The sequence below is a fragment of the Stegostoma tigrinum genome, chromosome 1, assembly GCF_030684315.1.
Source record: "Stegostoma tigrinum isolate sSteTig4 chromosome 1, sSteTig4.hap1, whole genome shotgun sequence".
Lineage (NCBI taxonomy): Eukaryota > Metazoa > Chordata > Chondrichthyes > Orectolobiformes > Stegostomatidae > Stegostoma > Stegostoma tigrinum.
Window position 1 is genome coordinate 52,725,643 of NC_081354.1, and position 17,139 is coordinate 52,742,781.

At 38.8% G+C, this 17,139-nt stretch overlaps 1 protein-coding gene across 10 annotated transcripts in view; it reads left to right on the plus strand.

Moving 5' to 3' along the window:
• fhdc1 (FH2 domain containing 1) overlaps positions 1 to 16,826 on the plus strand; it is a 106,678-nt gene extending 89,852 nt beyond the window's left edge. For all 10 annotated transcript variants that reach the window (XM_059645365.1, XM_048541256.2, XM_048541238.2 and 7 more), the window contains 8 exons: positions 2,765 to 2,850; positions 5,601 to 5,701; positions 6,516 to 6,586; positions 6,671 to 6,778; positions 7,131 to 7,201; positions 9,085 to 9,202; positions 11,269 to 11,433; positions 12,225 to 16,826. In XM_059645365.1, the coding sequence (XP_059501348.1) occupies positions 2,765 to 2,850; positions 5,601 to 5,701; positions 6,516 to 6,586; positions 6,671 to 6,778; positions 7,131 to 7,201; positions 9,085 to 9,202; positions 11,269 to 11,433; positions 12,225 to 14,654 (3,150 nt within the window). In that variant the 3' untranslated portion in view covers positions 14,655 to 16,826. The remainder of the gene's footprint in view (positions 1 to 2,764; positions 2,851 to 5,600; positions 5,702 to 6,515; positions 6,587 to 6,670; positions 6,779 to 7,130; positions 7,202 to 9,084; positions 9,203 to 11,268; positions 11,434 to 12,224) is intronic.
• Positions 16,827 to 17,139: the final 313 nt, after the last annotated feature.

A 17,139-nucleotide genomic window follows, 5' to 3' on the forward strand; every position in this document is an offset into this window, starting at 1 on the left:
GCTTGGCACCCTGAGCTACCCAAGTCATTCATACAGTTATGAAGGGAAAGGGGTGCATAATTAGCTGCTGAATTTAACAAGATTCCCTGCTTTCAAACTTGCTTGTAGAAAAAGATGAAATCCAGTCCAGTATTCTCAAGAAGAATCTAGTAACCTGATTTGAATTTTTTTACTTGGCTGAGCCATAGTCACTTTTTGAGAAGGCAAGTTCTAGATTTCCTTTATCCTTTTCAAGGCGATGGCTTCCTGTCATCACCCTAGAATGACCACTCTCAAATTTTTAAGACTGTCTCCTAAGTGGGTTCACCTTTGATCTTCTCAAGGAACAACAAGCTGAGTCTAAACAACCTGCCCTACTAATTTAGTGCCTTTAATTTCAGAATAATTCCGGTGAATATATGCTGTGCTGAGCTCTGCGGCCCAAAAATTCTACTTAAGGTTAAAAACCTGGAGCTAATTATAATTCTTGGTTGTATTGTTCTCTCCTGCCCCAGAGCAGAACTGAATGTTCACCTCATTCTCTCCTCAAAGCAATTCTACAGATTTTCTCATCCAGCTGAACAGCTGCTCTGAAGTCCTGGCCCTCTGCTTATCCCCTCACTCCTGTCCAATAACCATTTCCAAAGCGTGTTACTCCTCATTTCTTCCTGTCTTCTGGAGGATGGATTTTATGTAGCCTGTTGCAGTGGGAACCACAGCGTCAAAGTTTGCTGATTCATGAACAAAGTCCCATGTGAATTCATTGGCAGTGGAAAAACCAAACCATCACCAGATCCCACCCCTACAATTAATTTGGATGGTGGAAGTAGCTGACATGGGATTTCTGGTCACCAAGAATTATTGATTCAACTGACACCCATCAGCCTAGAGTCCACTGATGTTGTTGGTTTAGGAATTAAATGGAAGTTGCACAGCTCTCCTGTGTTCTTGGAAACCTGACCAGCAAAACCTAGCAGCTTTGCCAGTGGTTCCCCCCCCCCGACCGATCAGATGCTTTGTATCAGACAATCAGTGCATGAGAGTGAGTGCTGTTTGGTTAACAAATGATTCTGATTGGTAGATTCCCGTATTTCAACTCAGCAAAGTAGATGACAGTTTCGTTTCTCAGGACAGTGCCATGTCCAATTAAAGTTATAAACATGGTTGACAATTTAAACAAAGCTTGATCGTTAACTGTTAATCATCATTAATTGGTGCATTCTCCGTTCCAATCTCTACCAGTCAGAGTCCCCTTATCAACCAATCAGCACACCTCTCATGCAGGACAAACATTTGGTTTTTCCTCGAATTGGTATTCTTGAAAATTGTTCTGGTGAGTGCAAGATGTAAAGTTTCACGAAAAGTGTCTTTTCTCAACTGTACACAAGTAGAAACCGTGTTTTGTAAGTATGAGCTAGTTGAGTATGGTCTGTACTGTGCCGATTATGATCAGCCAGAGGAATATGTTGTTGATGTACAGCCAATTATTGGGATTTACAGCCTATATACCTGGTGTTGCATCCGCACTGAAATTCATCCACACCGTGACTGAATTGTGTGGTGGGCAGAATGTTATTCTGCTTTGACGGCAGCATCCTGTTAGTCAAAAATACCACTTGCATTACCACTGCATGATAACAGTGCAACCCAGCTTGATTAACCTGTTGTTCAAATTTTTCAAGTTCCTTCTCCTTCCAGGAATATTTTGAGGTAGAATAGGCACATCTCCGACCCAGAAGTTCATTGGCCACTTGTTGAAACAATCGGCTGTTTGAATCAAATAATATGTTCCTCTAGCCGTTGGTAATAGACAGAGTTGTGATCGTTTAAAATTTGATATTTGTGCTGATGAGTACAAGATAAAAAGCTTCTGCAACATGTCTCCCTTTTCAGTGACACTTAAGTTCTATACTATCAAGCAACTGATAAGCTGTAAGATACTATTCTAAAGGAGTTAAAGGAACAGACTGAGAGTGGGGGCTATAAGTTATTAAAATGGAGCAGTTTGGCACAGTGGCTAAAAAGGCATCTGGGAACCTGGGCTTTGTAAATAGACACACAGAATACAAAACGAAGAAGTTACGATGAACCTTATAAACCACTGTTTCAGCCACAACTGGATAATTGTATCTAATTTTGGGCACTGCAACTTCGGAAGAATGTGGAGGCTTTAGAATAGGTGCAGGAAACACTTAAGAGAAGGGTTCCAGTTATGAGGAACTTGCTCAGATAAAGATTGATCAGAGAATCTGATGTTGGTCTTTCTAGGAGAAGAGATAGTTCAGAAGACAGGTGATAAAAGAAAACTGGGAGAGTAGGTAAAGAGAAACTGTTCCCGTTGGCAGGAGGATGAAAAACCAGAGGTTGCCAATTTAAAGCAAAAGTCAGAAGAACCACTGGTGGACATGAGGAGAGATGTTTTCATGCATTGAGTGGTTAGCATCTTGAATACGCTGCCTGAGAGTGTGTGGGAAGCAGTTTTGATTAACGTTTATGGAAAAACCCCTGGAAAAGAATTTGCAGAGAAAATGTAGGGGAGCAGGGTAATATGAGTTTCTCTTGCACAAAGCCGGCATGGACATGCTGGGCCATGTGGTCTGAAGAATTTTATGATTTTGTGATTCTGTGGTATCTCTTGCTCTCTTTTTACTGTGTTTGGCCCTCAAAATAGGGCATATCCTAAAATGTGTCAATAATTGGCAGAGATGTTTTTTCTCTTATGTTAGTTTTTATAGCAAGCAGTGACAGCGGGTTGTATTAACTTAATAGCATATCAATCCTGCAGGCAAAGAAGTTACAAGCCTTCAAAGATGATGTAAACAAGCTATCACTTGCAGATTCATTCATGGTCCTACTGCTACAAGTGCCAAGGTAAGATAATGTGTCACTGCTCTGAAAAAGTCAAGGGGTTAAGATTTGTTTGTATAGCTCTACTTTACTGACTACATTGATTCCAAGCACACGTTTATCACAAGTTGAGAATTATGGATCCAACCAGAAATCAGACTATTTTAGAAGTGGTAATGCATAATGAGGCAGGTTTAATAAACGATCTCAGAGTGAAGTATTCACTAGGAAACAGTGACCATAACATTGTAGAATTTAGTATTCAGTTTAAGGGTGTGAAACTGGGGCTGAAAATATCTGTGTCAAACTTAAATAAGAATAATAACAAATGAAAGAGGGCAGAATTGACTGGAGTGAATGGGACAGGGGTAAGAATTCAGCAGAAAAGGTGGTTAAGGAATAATGACAGACATTTAAGAAACTAGTTCATGACTCACAAAAAAAAATCCCAGTGATAAGAAATGATCCCAAGAAGGAGTAAAACTGACCGTGGTTAACCAAGGTAATTGAGGATAATATCAAATTGAAAAAAGTACAACAATGTTGCAAAGATTAATGGTCAGCCAGATATTTGGGAAAGTTTTAAAAGCCAACAAAAAATGATCACAAATAATAATGACATAGAAACTAAACTATGAGGGCAAACTAATAATTTCAAAATGGACAGTAAGTGTTTCTTTAAATATGTGAATATGAAGAAAGAGGCAACAGTGAACTTAGGACCCTTTGAGAATGTGACTGGGAAAATAATAATGGGAAAACAAGGAAGTGGCAGAGGAATTGTTAATTACTTTAAATCAGCCTTCATGATAAAAGACACCAGTAGTATTCCAAAAATACTAAATAATCAAGGGGCAAAAGGGGGAAAGAAAGTTAATACAGTGACTTTCACTAGAGAAAAGAAATACTAGGAAAACTAATAGGGCATAAGGCTGATAATTCCCCTGGGTCTGATGGAATTCATCCTAGAATATGAAAGGAAGTATCGAAAGAGATTCTAGATGCGCTGATAGTAGTCTTCCAAGAATTCTTAGTCTCTGGAAAAGTCCCAGAAGCTTGGGAAACTGCCAGTGTAATACCCTTATTTGTAAAGAGAAGGAAACAAACAGATTGGCTTAACATTTGTCATTGGGAAATGTTCAAGACTATTAGAAAAGATGTAGTATCAAATATACAATATGTTCAAACGGTGTTAATTGTGCCTGACAAATATATTCCAGTTATTGAAGAGATAATGAATAAGTTAGATAAAGTAGATGAAGTATATTTGGATTCCCAGAAGGCATTCCGTAAGGTTCAGTATATTAGATACTTCAAAAAACGAGCCCATGTAATTGGAAATAGTGTATTAGCATGGGTAGAGGATTGGCTAACTAATAAAAGAAAGAGAGTTAATAAAAGCAGGGCATTTTCAGGATGGCAACCTGTAACTTGTAGAGTGCCACCTGGGGCTGTTTCTGAAAAGTAGCCATATTGAACTTGAAATGTTAATTCCATTTCTGTCTTCATGGATCCGCCAGACCTGCTGGGTTTTTCCAGTACTTTCTGTTTTTGTTCTTTCTGGATCAGTTTTGGGGCCACAATTACTCATGATATATATTGATGACTTTGAAGAGGGAAGTGAATATATTGTACTCTGCCAAGTTTGCTGATGACACAAAGGTAGGTACAAAGGCAAGTGGTGCAGATGACACAAAGAGTCAAATGTAGGGATTAGAAGCAGGTTAGGTGAGTGGGCAAAAACTTGCCAGATGGAGTATAATGGGGAAAAATATCAGGTTATGCATTTTGGCAGCAAGAACAGAGGAGTTGAAAATTATTAATTTGGGAAAAAGTGTAGGAAGTTGTCTTTCTTTTGACCTGGGAGTCCTCATGCATAAATCTCAAAATCTTGGCATATAGGTTCAGCAGGTAATAGAGAAGACAAATGAAATGTTGACCTTTATTTCAAAGGGAACAGAACATAAAAGTTGGAAGGTTTTACTAATACTATACAAGACGTGTATCAGACCACAGCTGTAATACTGTGAACAGTTTAGGTCCCATTATCTAAGGAAAGATATACTGAGCGTGGAGGCAGCCCAGAGAAGGTTCACAGGGTTGATCCTAGGTATGGAAGAATTTCCTTATGAAAAGAAGTTGAGTATGTCGGGCCTGTACTCATTGGAAATCAGAGGCATGAGAGGTGATCTCTTATTGAAACATATAAGACTGTTAGAGGGATCGACAGTTTAGACGCAGAAACACTGTTGCCCCTTGTAGGAGAGCCCAGAAACAGAGGGCATAATTTAAGATTGAGGGGGTCACAAATTTAAGACAGAAATGAGGAAGAATTTCCTCTTTCAAAGGATAGTGAGTCTGTGGAACTCTTTAGTGCAGAATATTGTAGAGGCTGGTTCATTAAGGACATTCAGGGCAGGGACAGACAGATTGTTACCAATGAGGGAATTAGTGATTATTGGGAAAGGGAGATAAGTCAGATCAGACCAGCCATGATCTCATTGAATGCCAGAGAAACTTGAAGGACGAAATGGCCTGCTTCAGCACCTACATCTTATGGTTTAATATGACCTGTGTCTTCTTCACAATGATGTCAATGCGGAACAATACATGGCATCATGGTGCCTGCCAGCCAGACCCCCACCCCAACTCACAGGACTTTGTGCGTAAACAAATATTCCTCCAGTCTGTGCTCCATATTAATATACAAGTGTGTGCAAATTGAATATAGGAATGTTTAATGAAGCTCTGATCATAATTTTACTGCTTTGTAGCTATGCCCTGAGGGTTGAGGCTATGGTTCTTAAAGAAGAATTTTCTCCTGCCTGCTTTACTCTGTACAAAGAAATGAGAGCAATTCGAACAGCCACAAAAGGTAATGAATACACTGGCGAATTACATTGCCGTAATTCTCAGCTGTCAGTTGTCTACTCACTTGGGAAAGATCGGTATATATATTTTTCGAGGTCTGTAAAGTTCTGCAATGCAATAGATTAATTTTGATGCATGGTGGAAACTTGGCTGTGAACCCAGACTGGCAAACCTTCACACTTGACAGTCCTGGACCTGAATAATATTGTTGGTGTGGATCTTCCTTCTGACTGCGATCTGTCAGTCCCTGCTGAAGCTGCATGTTGTCAGAGTTTTGAATGGACCTCTTTAATGTTAATGTTGATCTCTCTGTGCACCTTCTTAGCAGCTGCAACGCTGTATCCTATTCTCTGTTTTGTTACACTTGTATAGTACAGCCTGCCTGTAAAGTATGTAAGACGACACTTTTCACTGTACCTCGGTACATGTGATAGTTATAAATCAAACAAATGTGTGTGAACATCTGGTAAGGACACTTTGGGCTCAGCTGTGATTATCACATATATTGTTTGTACCGCCAACAGCCATTGTTTAAACTTGCACGTGAATAGAATAGGTTTAAGTGAAGTGTCTATTGCCAAAGGAACCTGACCACAAAAGGTTGTCCAACTTTTCAGATGTGGAGGGAGGCAACGAGAGGATAAATTGCATTCAGAAGTTGGGATTTCTATCTGAGTGGGTGTCTGCCTCACGCCTGCACTTGTTGATTAAGAAACTGCAGATATTTCAGTTACAAAGTTCTGAAAATGCTCGTGATTGCTTCACAATGCCCCCTTCAGTGTATAACTGAACTTTGTACCCTTATTAACATTTTTCAGAATTGATGACATGCGAGGAACTTCATGCAATTCTGCATTTGGTTCTGCAGGCTGGCAATATCATGAATGCCGTAAGTGATTTTTTTTGGTGTATTTTTAATGCCACAAAACTTATATATCTGGTTCTTTCTCATGAATGCTTTCTTTCTCATTAGGGAGGCCACGCAGGAAACGCTGTGGGTTTCAAGCTTTCTTCGTTGCTGAAGCTAGCAGATACAAAGGCAAACAAACCAGGAATGAACTTGCTGCACTTTGTCGTTCTGGTTTGTATTCAGACATTACTTGTAGTTCTACATGTCTGCACCTATCTTCTAGTTGGTTCACTTTGCATGGGTGGATGAAGAGATTCCCATTTTCCAGGAATTAGCTCAGAACTAGGCAGCGATTTCCCATTGTAAACTGTTAAATCCTTGACTGCAAAATGGTTAACCTTCTGATAAGATTCACCATTAACTCTGGGAAAGTTTAATTCACTTTTCACTCAGCACATCAGAATGAAGTTCTGATGCACATTGACTAATGTAAAGGAAGATGAAATGTGGTTTCAATTGTGTCATTTATTCCTCTTTGTATTTATGAGAACAAGCCAGTAACAATGGTCTTTTTGTCAAACAGGAAGCACAAAAAAAGGACACAAATCTTTCAACCTTTCCTGAAAAATTGAAGCATGTCCAGGAGGCAGCAAGGTAACAATTAGATTCTACATTCCTGTTCCTCCAGCAGTCCCCACAAACGCTTTCAGTTCAAGGATTATGAAACAAAACATCAAGACGCAATTGACAAGGCAGATACTTATAAAATTATAAATTTACCCCAAATATAGTCACAAATAGACTTCAGAAAATTCATATTTTAAAATCAAACTTGGGCAGACATACCTGATAATCTTTAGGTCACGCACACTTTCCATTTATTCCATAACCAATGCCAACTTGCAGGTGGGATAAATTAAGTTGTTGTGTTTGTTATTATTCCTTTTGTTTCCATCACGTACCTAGAGTCTACTATGCAAACATTAGCAGTGCTTTGCTTTGTTATTATCTGAATATTCACGTTAGATAAAGCTGTCAATACAGGTTGGATTCACAAAAGTATGCTACAGCTTTGGATCTGAGCATCTTGGTGTACCATAATCTCTTATGCACAATGGATTAAATGATGTGTTTGTGGGACATAAGTAACTTTCTCATTCAACCATTGAATTGTCAGTTGAACTTTAGATCTCAGATCAAGAGACGTTAACAAATGTAGTTAAGGGAGGCATTTCTCGAATGATGAAAGTGTTGCTATCTATTTCCAGAATTTTTGAATTTTATTTCAGATTTTCAGAATTTGCTGGAGTTTTTCTCCTCTCTATTTTGAACGAATTTAATCGCTGCTCATCGAACCTTAGTCTACTATGAGTCACTTTGTTCACAAACAGAGAACACACAAATGGGGTGTGACTAAATAGAAGACTTCACTTGATAATACTCCTGCACAAATTTTGTTAAACTGTTTTTTAAGTAGATAATTAGGGATTAAAATTAAACGAATCTCAGAAAACAAAGACAATGTTTCCAACAGCAAGCTTAGTAGAGTAGATCCTCATCCTTAAATGCACAAAAGGTTGTTAGATATGATCTACCGTGTCAGGGAGATCAGTTTGAAGCACTACTGTTCGGCCTTGAAGATGATGCATGAAGTCTGGTACAGATGCCTAGGATGAATTGAAATAAGATAATGTTTGTAGCAAACCCTAGGTTTTCAACTTCCTTGCCTTTCCCACAATTCCATGGATTTTCATCATCGCTTAACTTGCTACTGTCATGGAGTCCTTTGAAACACAAATGAATTACGCCATTGACAGAAAAAATTCCCTGCTGATATTTTAGTGGTTCTGGTGTTGGTTAAAGACTTAGGAAATCCAAATGGCCTTCCTTTCCCAGTGGTTCTAGCATCTTTTCTGTATTGTCAGTGTCAAACTGTAAAACAAATACCCAGTGTTTCTGAAAGCTTTGGTATCCTATGATCCCAATAGGAAAGAGACAGATAGAAATAAGTTCAAAACCAAGTGAGGCAAGAAGAGGTATGTTGTCTGTTATCAGAATTTTTTAAGTTTCTTATTTCAATATTTAGGAAATAAAAAATTAGAGATGAAATCGAAGGTGGCAAGTCACAAAAAATGTAATTTGGATAAATGAAATAAAAATCTGAAATATACAGCAGATTAATGAATATTCAGTGAAATTTCCCCAAATACATCAATAACCTGCCTGTGCACATTATTGTTACTGACTAGAATTTTCTGCTTCCACTAGAGATTTCTATCATTTATGTTTTTCTCATGTAACTTGGATAAGTACTCTGGAACAGTGCTGGTGCACAGTATGATAGCTATCAAATAAGTACTACTTTCCCTTTTATAATACTGCACCATACACAATTGATTTATTGCCACTTCAGATGCAGCTTTATGTAAGGAGACTTGTCTAAAGCTAGCTGCAAGGAGAGGTATAAAATAAAGCCATTATAAAGGGTTTTTTTATGTGAAGTTCTGATATATTGTTAATGTATATTTTTGTTTCAGGTTGTCAGTAGACAGCATCGATGGAGAGCTACAATCACTTGTGAGCAGAACAAAATGGATGCAAGTAAATTTAAAGCAAGACTTTGAACTCCTGCATCAAATGGAGGATTTCACTCAGGTGAGTCAGTGTCAACAGGTACTGTGCTTGTGTATTGACTTGATAGCTTTATGAAGACGAGAAGATTAATGAATTAACATTTTGCTGCTGGATATATCAGATAACCATATTCAATTTATAAATAGCACTGACCTGTTGCAGTAGCTAGTCTAAGCCAAAAAGATTATTAGACACAATTCTGTCTGTTCACCTACCACTAGTATTAAGCTGTCTATGTTGTACCTATCACATGTGTCTAATGTTCCTCTTGAGATTTGTTTGACGAAGTAGACAATACTCATACTTTGTTGCTGAATACAGAAATGATGCTGCAAGTGAGACATAGATAACATACAATCGCCATGCATGTTATTGACTTGTGGCAGTCTACCATGTGGATAAAAGCTCCAATACTTAACCAAATCATAGAATCACTACAGTGTGGAGCAAGGCTATTCAGCCCATCGAGTCCACATAGACCCTCTAAACCGCATCCTATCCAGACCCACCCCACCCTATAAACCTGCATTTCCCATGGTGGCCTGCACATTCTCAGACATTGTGGGCAATTTAGCGTGGCCAATCCATCTAACCTGCATATGTTTAGGGGAAACCAGAGCACCCAGAGGAAATCCATGCAGACATGGGGAGAACGTACTAATTTCACACAGGCAGTCACCTGAGGGTGGAATTGAACCCAGGTCTGGCAATGCTATCCACTGAGCCACCATGCTGGCCAAAATATGCCCAAAGCGTATACTGTTTCTGTCATAATTACAGTATTAAAAATATGTTTAGAATTTATAAAATTATGAGCAAATTTTAATGGACTACTTTAAGACCAAGGAGTATTTAATCCAATTTGTTATTATTATGCCTGAAAAGATATAACTGTCATTTTATAAATAAAGGCATTATTACATGTTAGAAAAAACCATCATAAAAGCACATTTTATGAAGTTAACAATTGTGCCGTTAAAATTGTAGTTCTGCTGCAAGGAGTATGAGGATAGAATAAAAATATTAATATATCTCTGTCAAATGTAGAAATTAATTCTGAGCATGCTATCTAAGGCTGGAAGAGTGTTTTTTTCAGATTTAGGCTAAGTTAAAAGATTATTCAAAGCCTTCTAACAGTGAGGATATTTGTCATTGCAACATGCATGCCCAAGGAAGAAGCATTTATGAAACAAAAGCATTTGGAATTTGGCAAGTATAGAATTGCAGGAGCTAAGGAACAATGCCATAGAACGATAGAGCAATTTTCTATACTTGAGAGTACTCTGTAAATGGGGGTACCAAGAATGGCCAACTTGCAAAACAAACTGGGTACTCATATGAACTTATACACAGGGAGGAATTTGAGGCCCAACATATAAATGGGTATTGCACTGCAACGTTATTATGGTGACAAAACAACACAGAACAAAGTTTGACAGATGTAGTTCAATGTTAGTTTTTTGATTAAAACTTAATCACTTTATAATAATTTTAAGTTTTAATAATACATTAACAATAATGTAAATAGTTTTATAATTAAGCATAATAATTATCCTACATGGCTAATGTTGGATATCTTTTAATACTATCTGTTTTATAAATCTTATAAAATAAAAAATAAAATAAATTGTATAAATCTTACTATACTTTGAAACATGAAGGAAAGTATTTTATAGATGTTTTGAAAAGGTGTTGAAATGCACAAACAGAGATTATAGAACTTGTTTATGAGGTTTCTTTATTCTGTCCTGAAATGTAACTGGTAAGGCTAGCATTTATTGCCCATCCCTAATTACCCTTGAAAAGATGAGCTGCTTTCTTGAACCGCTGCAGTCAATCTGGTGTAGGTACACTCACTGTTGTTGGAAAGTGAGTTCTAGGAATTTGACCCAGTGACAGGGATTAAATAACCTTATAGTGTCGAGATAGAATGGCTTTAGGTCGGGGGGTGGGATGTGGTGCTGGTGCTGGTGCTGTTATGACGTGACTATAGATTTTTTTATGGTTGATATTTATTGAAAAATGTAGATTTGTTTATTTGATTTCCATCCAGCATTCACACACACTCCGTGTCTGTTTCACTATAGCAAGCTTTAAAAGAAGTGGACAAATTAGAGAAAGAGCGAGTGGATTTGCAAAGGGAGGCCAGTACTCTCATTGACTTCTTCTGTGAAGATAAAGAAACAATGAAATTAGAAGAATGCTTTAAGATATTTCAAGACTTTTGTGACAGATTCAAAAAAGCTGTCAAGGTAAGACAGCTCACATCCTACTCTGATCTACAGTGGCTGCAGTTGCTTTGCAAGTACTTTTTCTGTCTGTGTGAAGTGAATCCATTTCAGATAGCATTTAATCATTGATGATCAAGTTTACTGAATGCCACAAAGAAATTCTCTTAATGGTTCAATCTGAAATTTTATGCAAGTTTTGAAATAAGGTATCACCTGCAGTTATTGTAAATACAGCTGTGTAAAACACTTGTGCAGTCGGCCAGCAACCCCATATTGTAAAATAGAAGTTGAATGGGAAAATGCTCTGGTCAGTTTGCAACTGAATCACAGAGAGCTAAGAAAACCCTCAGATCTAGACCTCAGTCTCTGTTCTCAGCCAGAGCAGTAGTAAGAGTCAAATATTGGCTTTATCACTCCTTCGTGAGCAGCAGAGGAGAACAACTATCTAAAATTCCTAATTTTGATTGCTAACCAGTGCTCCAACTGGAATCTTTATATGTGGAAATCAGATTATTAAAGAATCTGGCTCAGTAGCTATAATCCCCTGTTTCTAAATTAACTTTGAACTGTCATCCCTGAATACCTGCTTTGATCAGCAACCAACGAGCTGTTGAGGTCTGTGAAACAGTACTGCAGAAAAATGTCAATATCTCATTTTTAAACAGGTGCATATATGATATAGTGTGTATCAACTGGTAATTATAGTTGATATGTTTTTCATTGAATTTATTTTAAACTTTATGTGAGAAATTGTCATTGAACTGAAATGATATATACTTGGGCACTAAAATACTGAAATATCTGTTCCATAGGAGAACAGGGACAGAGAAATCCAGGATCTCCGTCAACAGCAGAAGCTAAAAGAACTGGAAGAGAAACGGCATCTGTGGGCAGCTGGTGAGCGAGCTGTATTTGGGCGGAGCAGTAGTGAAAATGATGTGGAACTGCTCATCAAAGATGGGCTACGTGACCTTCTGGCTTTCACACAGCGAAGATCCCAAAGTCCAGGAGGTGTAAAAAGAACAAGAAGCAGGCGCATACGTTCAGCTGGAGGCTCGGTAATGGACAACCATTTACTGTCCTTTTTGCAGGCAACTGAAACAGATGAACAGGCCAAGTCAAACAGTATCCCTCGATCAACGGCACGATGCTCTAGACAGAGGGCAGCCTGGCAGGAGTCATCAGAAACTCGAGAAGGGAGTTTGGATAATGCATACTTTGACTCGGACTGGGGCTCTTCTCCTGGCACGCCTGTAAAAGACAACCTTCGGCGTAGAGCGTCTGCCGTGTCTTTCATTACTGAGAATGCAGAGAGCATTTGTACAACAAATGTAGGGAACGCAATGACTGTCAGTGTACATGACACCACCAATAACAATGAAAATATAAGACAGAATAGGAATCACACCAACAGCACAGAGACTACAAATATAAACCAGATGACTGCAGCCAAAGAGCAACTTGAGGTCCTTGAAGGTTTACAAATTTTTAGTTATTCCAATTCAAAAGTAGCTGACTCTAGCCAAGTAACAACCTGTGATGAAGTTACACTGACAGATGTAGAATACGCAGAAGACTTGAGTTTGCAAACTCCGAGTGTAGATGTGAGTCTGCAGACGCCTGACACGGATGTGAGTCTGCAGACGCCTGGCACGGATGTGAGTCTGCAGACGCCTGACACGGATGTGAGTCTGCAGACGCCTGACACGGATGTGAGTCTGCAGGCGCCTGACACAGATGTGAGTCTGCAGACTCCAGATACAGATGTGAGCATTATTACTCCTGACAATGATGTGAGTTTGAAAACTCCCGATACAGATGTGAGTTTGCAGAATTGCACTACAGATGTGAATTTTCAACCCTCTACTGTCTCCAACCCACGTGTGCTTTCGTCCAACCTTAACTACACTAATGGTGACCCTTACTGTGTTTCAAATTCACGCTCATCTCCACAAAAGGACAAAATTAATGAAAGCACTGATGTTTCTGTACTGAACTCAGATGTCACAAAATCTCCAGCATGCCTTACTTCGAATAAGGAGGGTGGAACAGTGTTTTTTGTGCTGGGATACACAGATGATGTGGATCATTCTGGACCTGTAGACAAATGTGAAATGAAAGCTGTTTGTCAAGAAATCATTGAAGAGTCACGTCAGGTTTGGGAAAGCCAAGATAATCAGATCAGAGACCAGATTGCAACATCTCATGATTTAGAGCACATGACATCTGACTGTTTTTCTATGCCTGTCGCTGAGGATAGAGCCACTCAAAATACTTTAACTAATGAGGCAGTCTCTCTGAAATTGGATTTACCAGAGAAGGCAAAGCATATTTCTAATGTAAAGCAGCCTCAGACTGTTAGAGAGAAAGCAATGGCCAGCCCAAAAACAACAGGGCATTGTTTCAGTAATACAATCCATCCAAAATCTCCAAGAACAGCAAGCCGCTCTAATAACAATGAAATAAAAAGGATTATGCCAATATCAAAGTCAACTAGAAGATCAAATAGTGTTAAAAGATTGGAAACAAAAGCATTAAATAGTGATGAACTAAGACAATCACAAAAGGCGTCAGGGTCAAATAGGAGGGACAGCTGCTCAAAGACTCCCCGCAGGTTCAGTTATACGGCTGCAGATCAAAAGCCAACAAAGGGAACCACTTCTTTGGACAGCTCATCAAACAGCCTGCCAAAGCGTAGAGATTCCCTTCGCAAACCTAGTGCTAAACCAGTCCACAATATGTCCAGGCCAAAACCAGAGGAAAGCACTAAAATCTGTCGCTCAAGTACAAGAGGTTTCCCTAAGGCTAGAACAGACACAGCTGGAGCCGGGGAACCAGCTGAAAGAAGTGGCATTGCCACACCAAGCTTAACCCCTAGCTTTGCCAGGAATACTGTGGCATCATCCTCAAGACGCCAGAAGACGGAGTCCATGCGGATCCCAGGCACATCTCAACAAACCTCCAAAACAAGCCTCACCAGAGCTGCTTCACAAAAGCAAACAGTGACAAAGTGCACTGGGACAGACCACACAAAAAGCAATGAAAACACTCCTCTGAAAAGGGCAGGTAGCCAAAAACCATTGAGCAAGTCTCAAGAGGCGAGTAAAGTAGCAACCTGTAAAACACAAAACACTTGTGCAGGAAACAATAATTTGCTGAAATCTACAGAAAAGAAACTTGTCACAGCAGCAGACTCTAGTAGGGGCAGGAAAACCCCAGAAAGGGTACTGAAATGGAAGTGAAGTTTTCCTATTGTGTGTAGATTAGGGAGTAACAAGCTTAAGGTGATAAGCAAATCTTTCTGAAAGGGAAATTCGCTCCTCATGAGCTTCCAGCTCACCTTTTCATTGGTGAATAATGTTGTTCCACATCTTGTCAACCTGATGATACTTGCTTGAACATTAGACTTCCAACCAGAGAATCGGAAAGTCCTCAGGATTTCCATTGGCAACTGGTGCAAAAGCTTGACTGTTCCTTAACCATCTGATGTCAGCCAGGTTTCTGGAACTGTTCTCTGTGGCGCTGGGATGAGATGGAGAAACTGCTCGAACCAATCTGCTTTTTACAAGTACACCCCCTACCATTCAGTGAACAGATAACCAGAGAAGTATGCTGGCCACATTAGATTTGTTGTCACAGACGGAAGCAGGAATCGAAGACCTATTGACGGAATAATGATCGTAATAGAAGTTGCATTCTCATTCAACTGATGCTGAACCAGAACCTAACAGCATCTTAAATAATAGCAACATGATTGCTCATTCCTCAGGAAGAATTACTGGTACAAGGTGTTTTTGCAGGATTAAGTTTGAATGCTGTTTGCCTGTAATGGATCTTGATGTGTTGTATAAAAAAATCGGACAAGCTAAGTTAGCTTACCTCTCTTTGTAGTTTTTCAATGTATCTCATTAAAGTGAGCGTCAATGTTAAATCTTTTAGTTTCTAGAAGATGCACATTTATCATTCTGGTGGGCTGCTGCTTTCTTTTTAAGGGAGGAGGGTATTGGTGCTGAGGATTAGAAATGTATAAAGATAACAGTGAACGAACTAGTGGGTTGATATATCCACTATGATAACATAGTTGCAGCACCATAATTTATTTTTTTGTATTGTGATATGTATAATGTGTATAATAAAAGTGCATTGCATAATCTGTACAGTAAATACGATAGCTGGTTATTCGTTAATTAAATTCCATGGATGGGATGCCACTCGTTCAGTCATTTTGACTAAGCAGCCTCTGATTGTAGGGTTGTTCAGAAATTGGAACTTGAGATTTAGATCGACCGTTGTATGTGGCTCTGTTCTGTTTTCTGACACCTTCTATGTACAAAAGGACATTCTTTCTTACAATAATGGAGAAGTGGCCCTCAGTTGCACAAGTATCCTGATTAAAATACACAGACCTTGGTGAAATTCCCAGTCTCGACAGTAATGATAAGCCTTTTGATATTGGATGTTAACTGGTGAGGTTTGAATACAAACTGTGCTATAAAAGAACCTCGTCTTTTGTATTTAATAGTGACCCTATACTTTAGCAATGTGCTAGTTTGTATATATAGGTGTTGCACTGCCTGTTTACCAGTTATTTTCCCTTCTGTTTTGATTAAATATAAAAACTGCATACATCTATTTATGACTGCTTTGTCAAGCTCATGCCTGTCTGCAACAACGGTGTGTCAGTCCATTTCTCATCTTATTCAGTAGTGTTTTTGTGGGCATATGTATTTTACCCTGGTCTCTCTAAAGAGGGTACTTTAATCTGAAAGAATTATATATTTTTTCTTGGAGCTGAGCTCAATACATCTCTTAACTGACCCACGCACCGTGTGTGAAATGAATCAGATTGAATATGGCTTGGACTGAATGGCTGCAGGCTGCTGAATCAACCATACTGTGCTTCAGATTAATGGCGTTTTAATTGTTTTTAATTGGCAAATTAAGGAAGGTTTTATTTCTTTCCTTATGCTTTTAAATGAAACATTCTAGAACATTATTTTACGTCCACAATAAAGAGAGAGTTTAATGTAAACACAATAAAACCAATATTCAGTCTGAAAACTTTTAAATTGGCAAAGTGCCAGCATTTTCTTCCTTTGTATCTGACACGCTGTTGCTTATTTGGCTAAGAAGTCTGTTAGCTTCATATACCTTGTCCAATCCTTAGCAATTCCTGCATCACTTTGTAACAAAGGGCAGTACATCCGTGATAGCCGCTTTATATTATCTCAACAGTAGCTGCCTTTGTCAAGCTTTTTAAAAATGTAATCACTCAGTGGTCATTTCAGGTTGTATGGTTACCTTAAGGTTGTGAACAAAAGTGATGTATCCTTGTAAATTGAAATGAAGTGTTGTATACAGTAACATTTGCACGTTCCACATAACTTCTGTTCAGTCAAGTATTAAAAGTATGTTCTGTCTCATTAAAGAGTGCTTGTGTGTTCTTTTATTGAGGCTTGTAACTGCCCACTGTTACATTACTTACATGACAGACACTAGAGATAATCTGGCAGAGAGTTGGAGTGAGATTGGGATTTGTTGGGGTTTATGTCAATTGCCAGGCATGTACTAATCTGATATTCAATTCTGTTCACTTCAGTATTACTGAATATCAGGCAAACAATAACCTGTGCTTGACGTTACCACCAATGTCTGCTTCCACTTGAAGGTGATGGTATTATCAGTGGGCTATTAATCCAGAGACCCAGGAATTGTTCTGGGGATCTG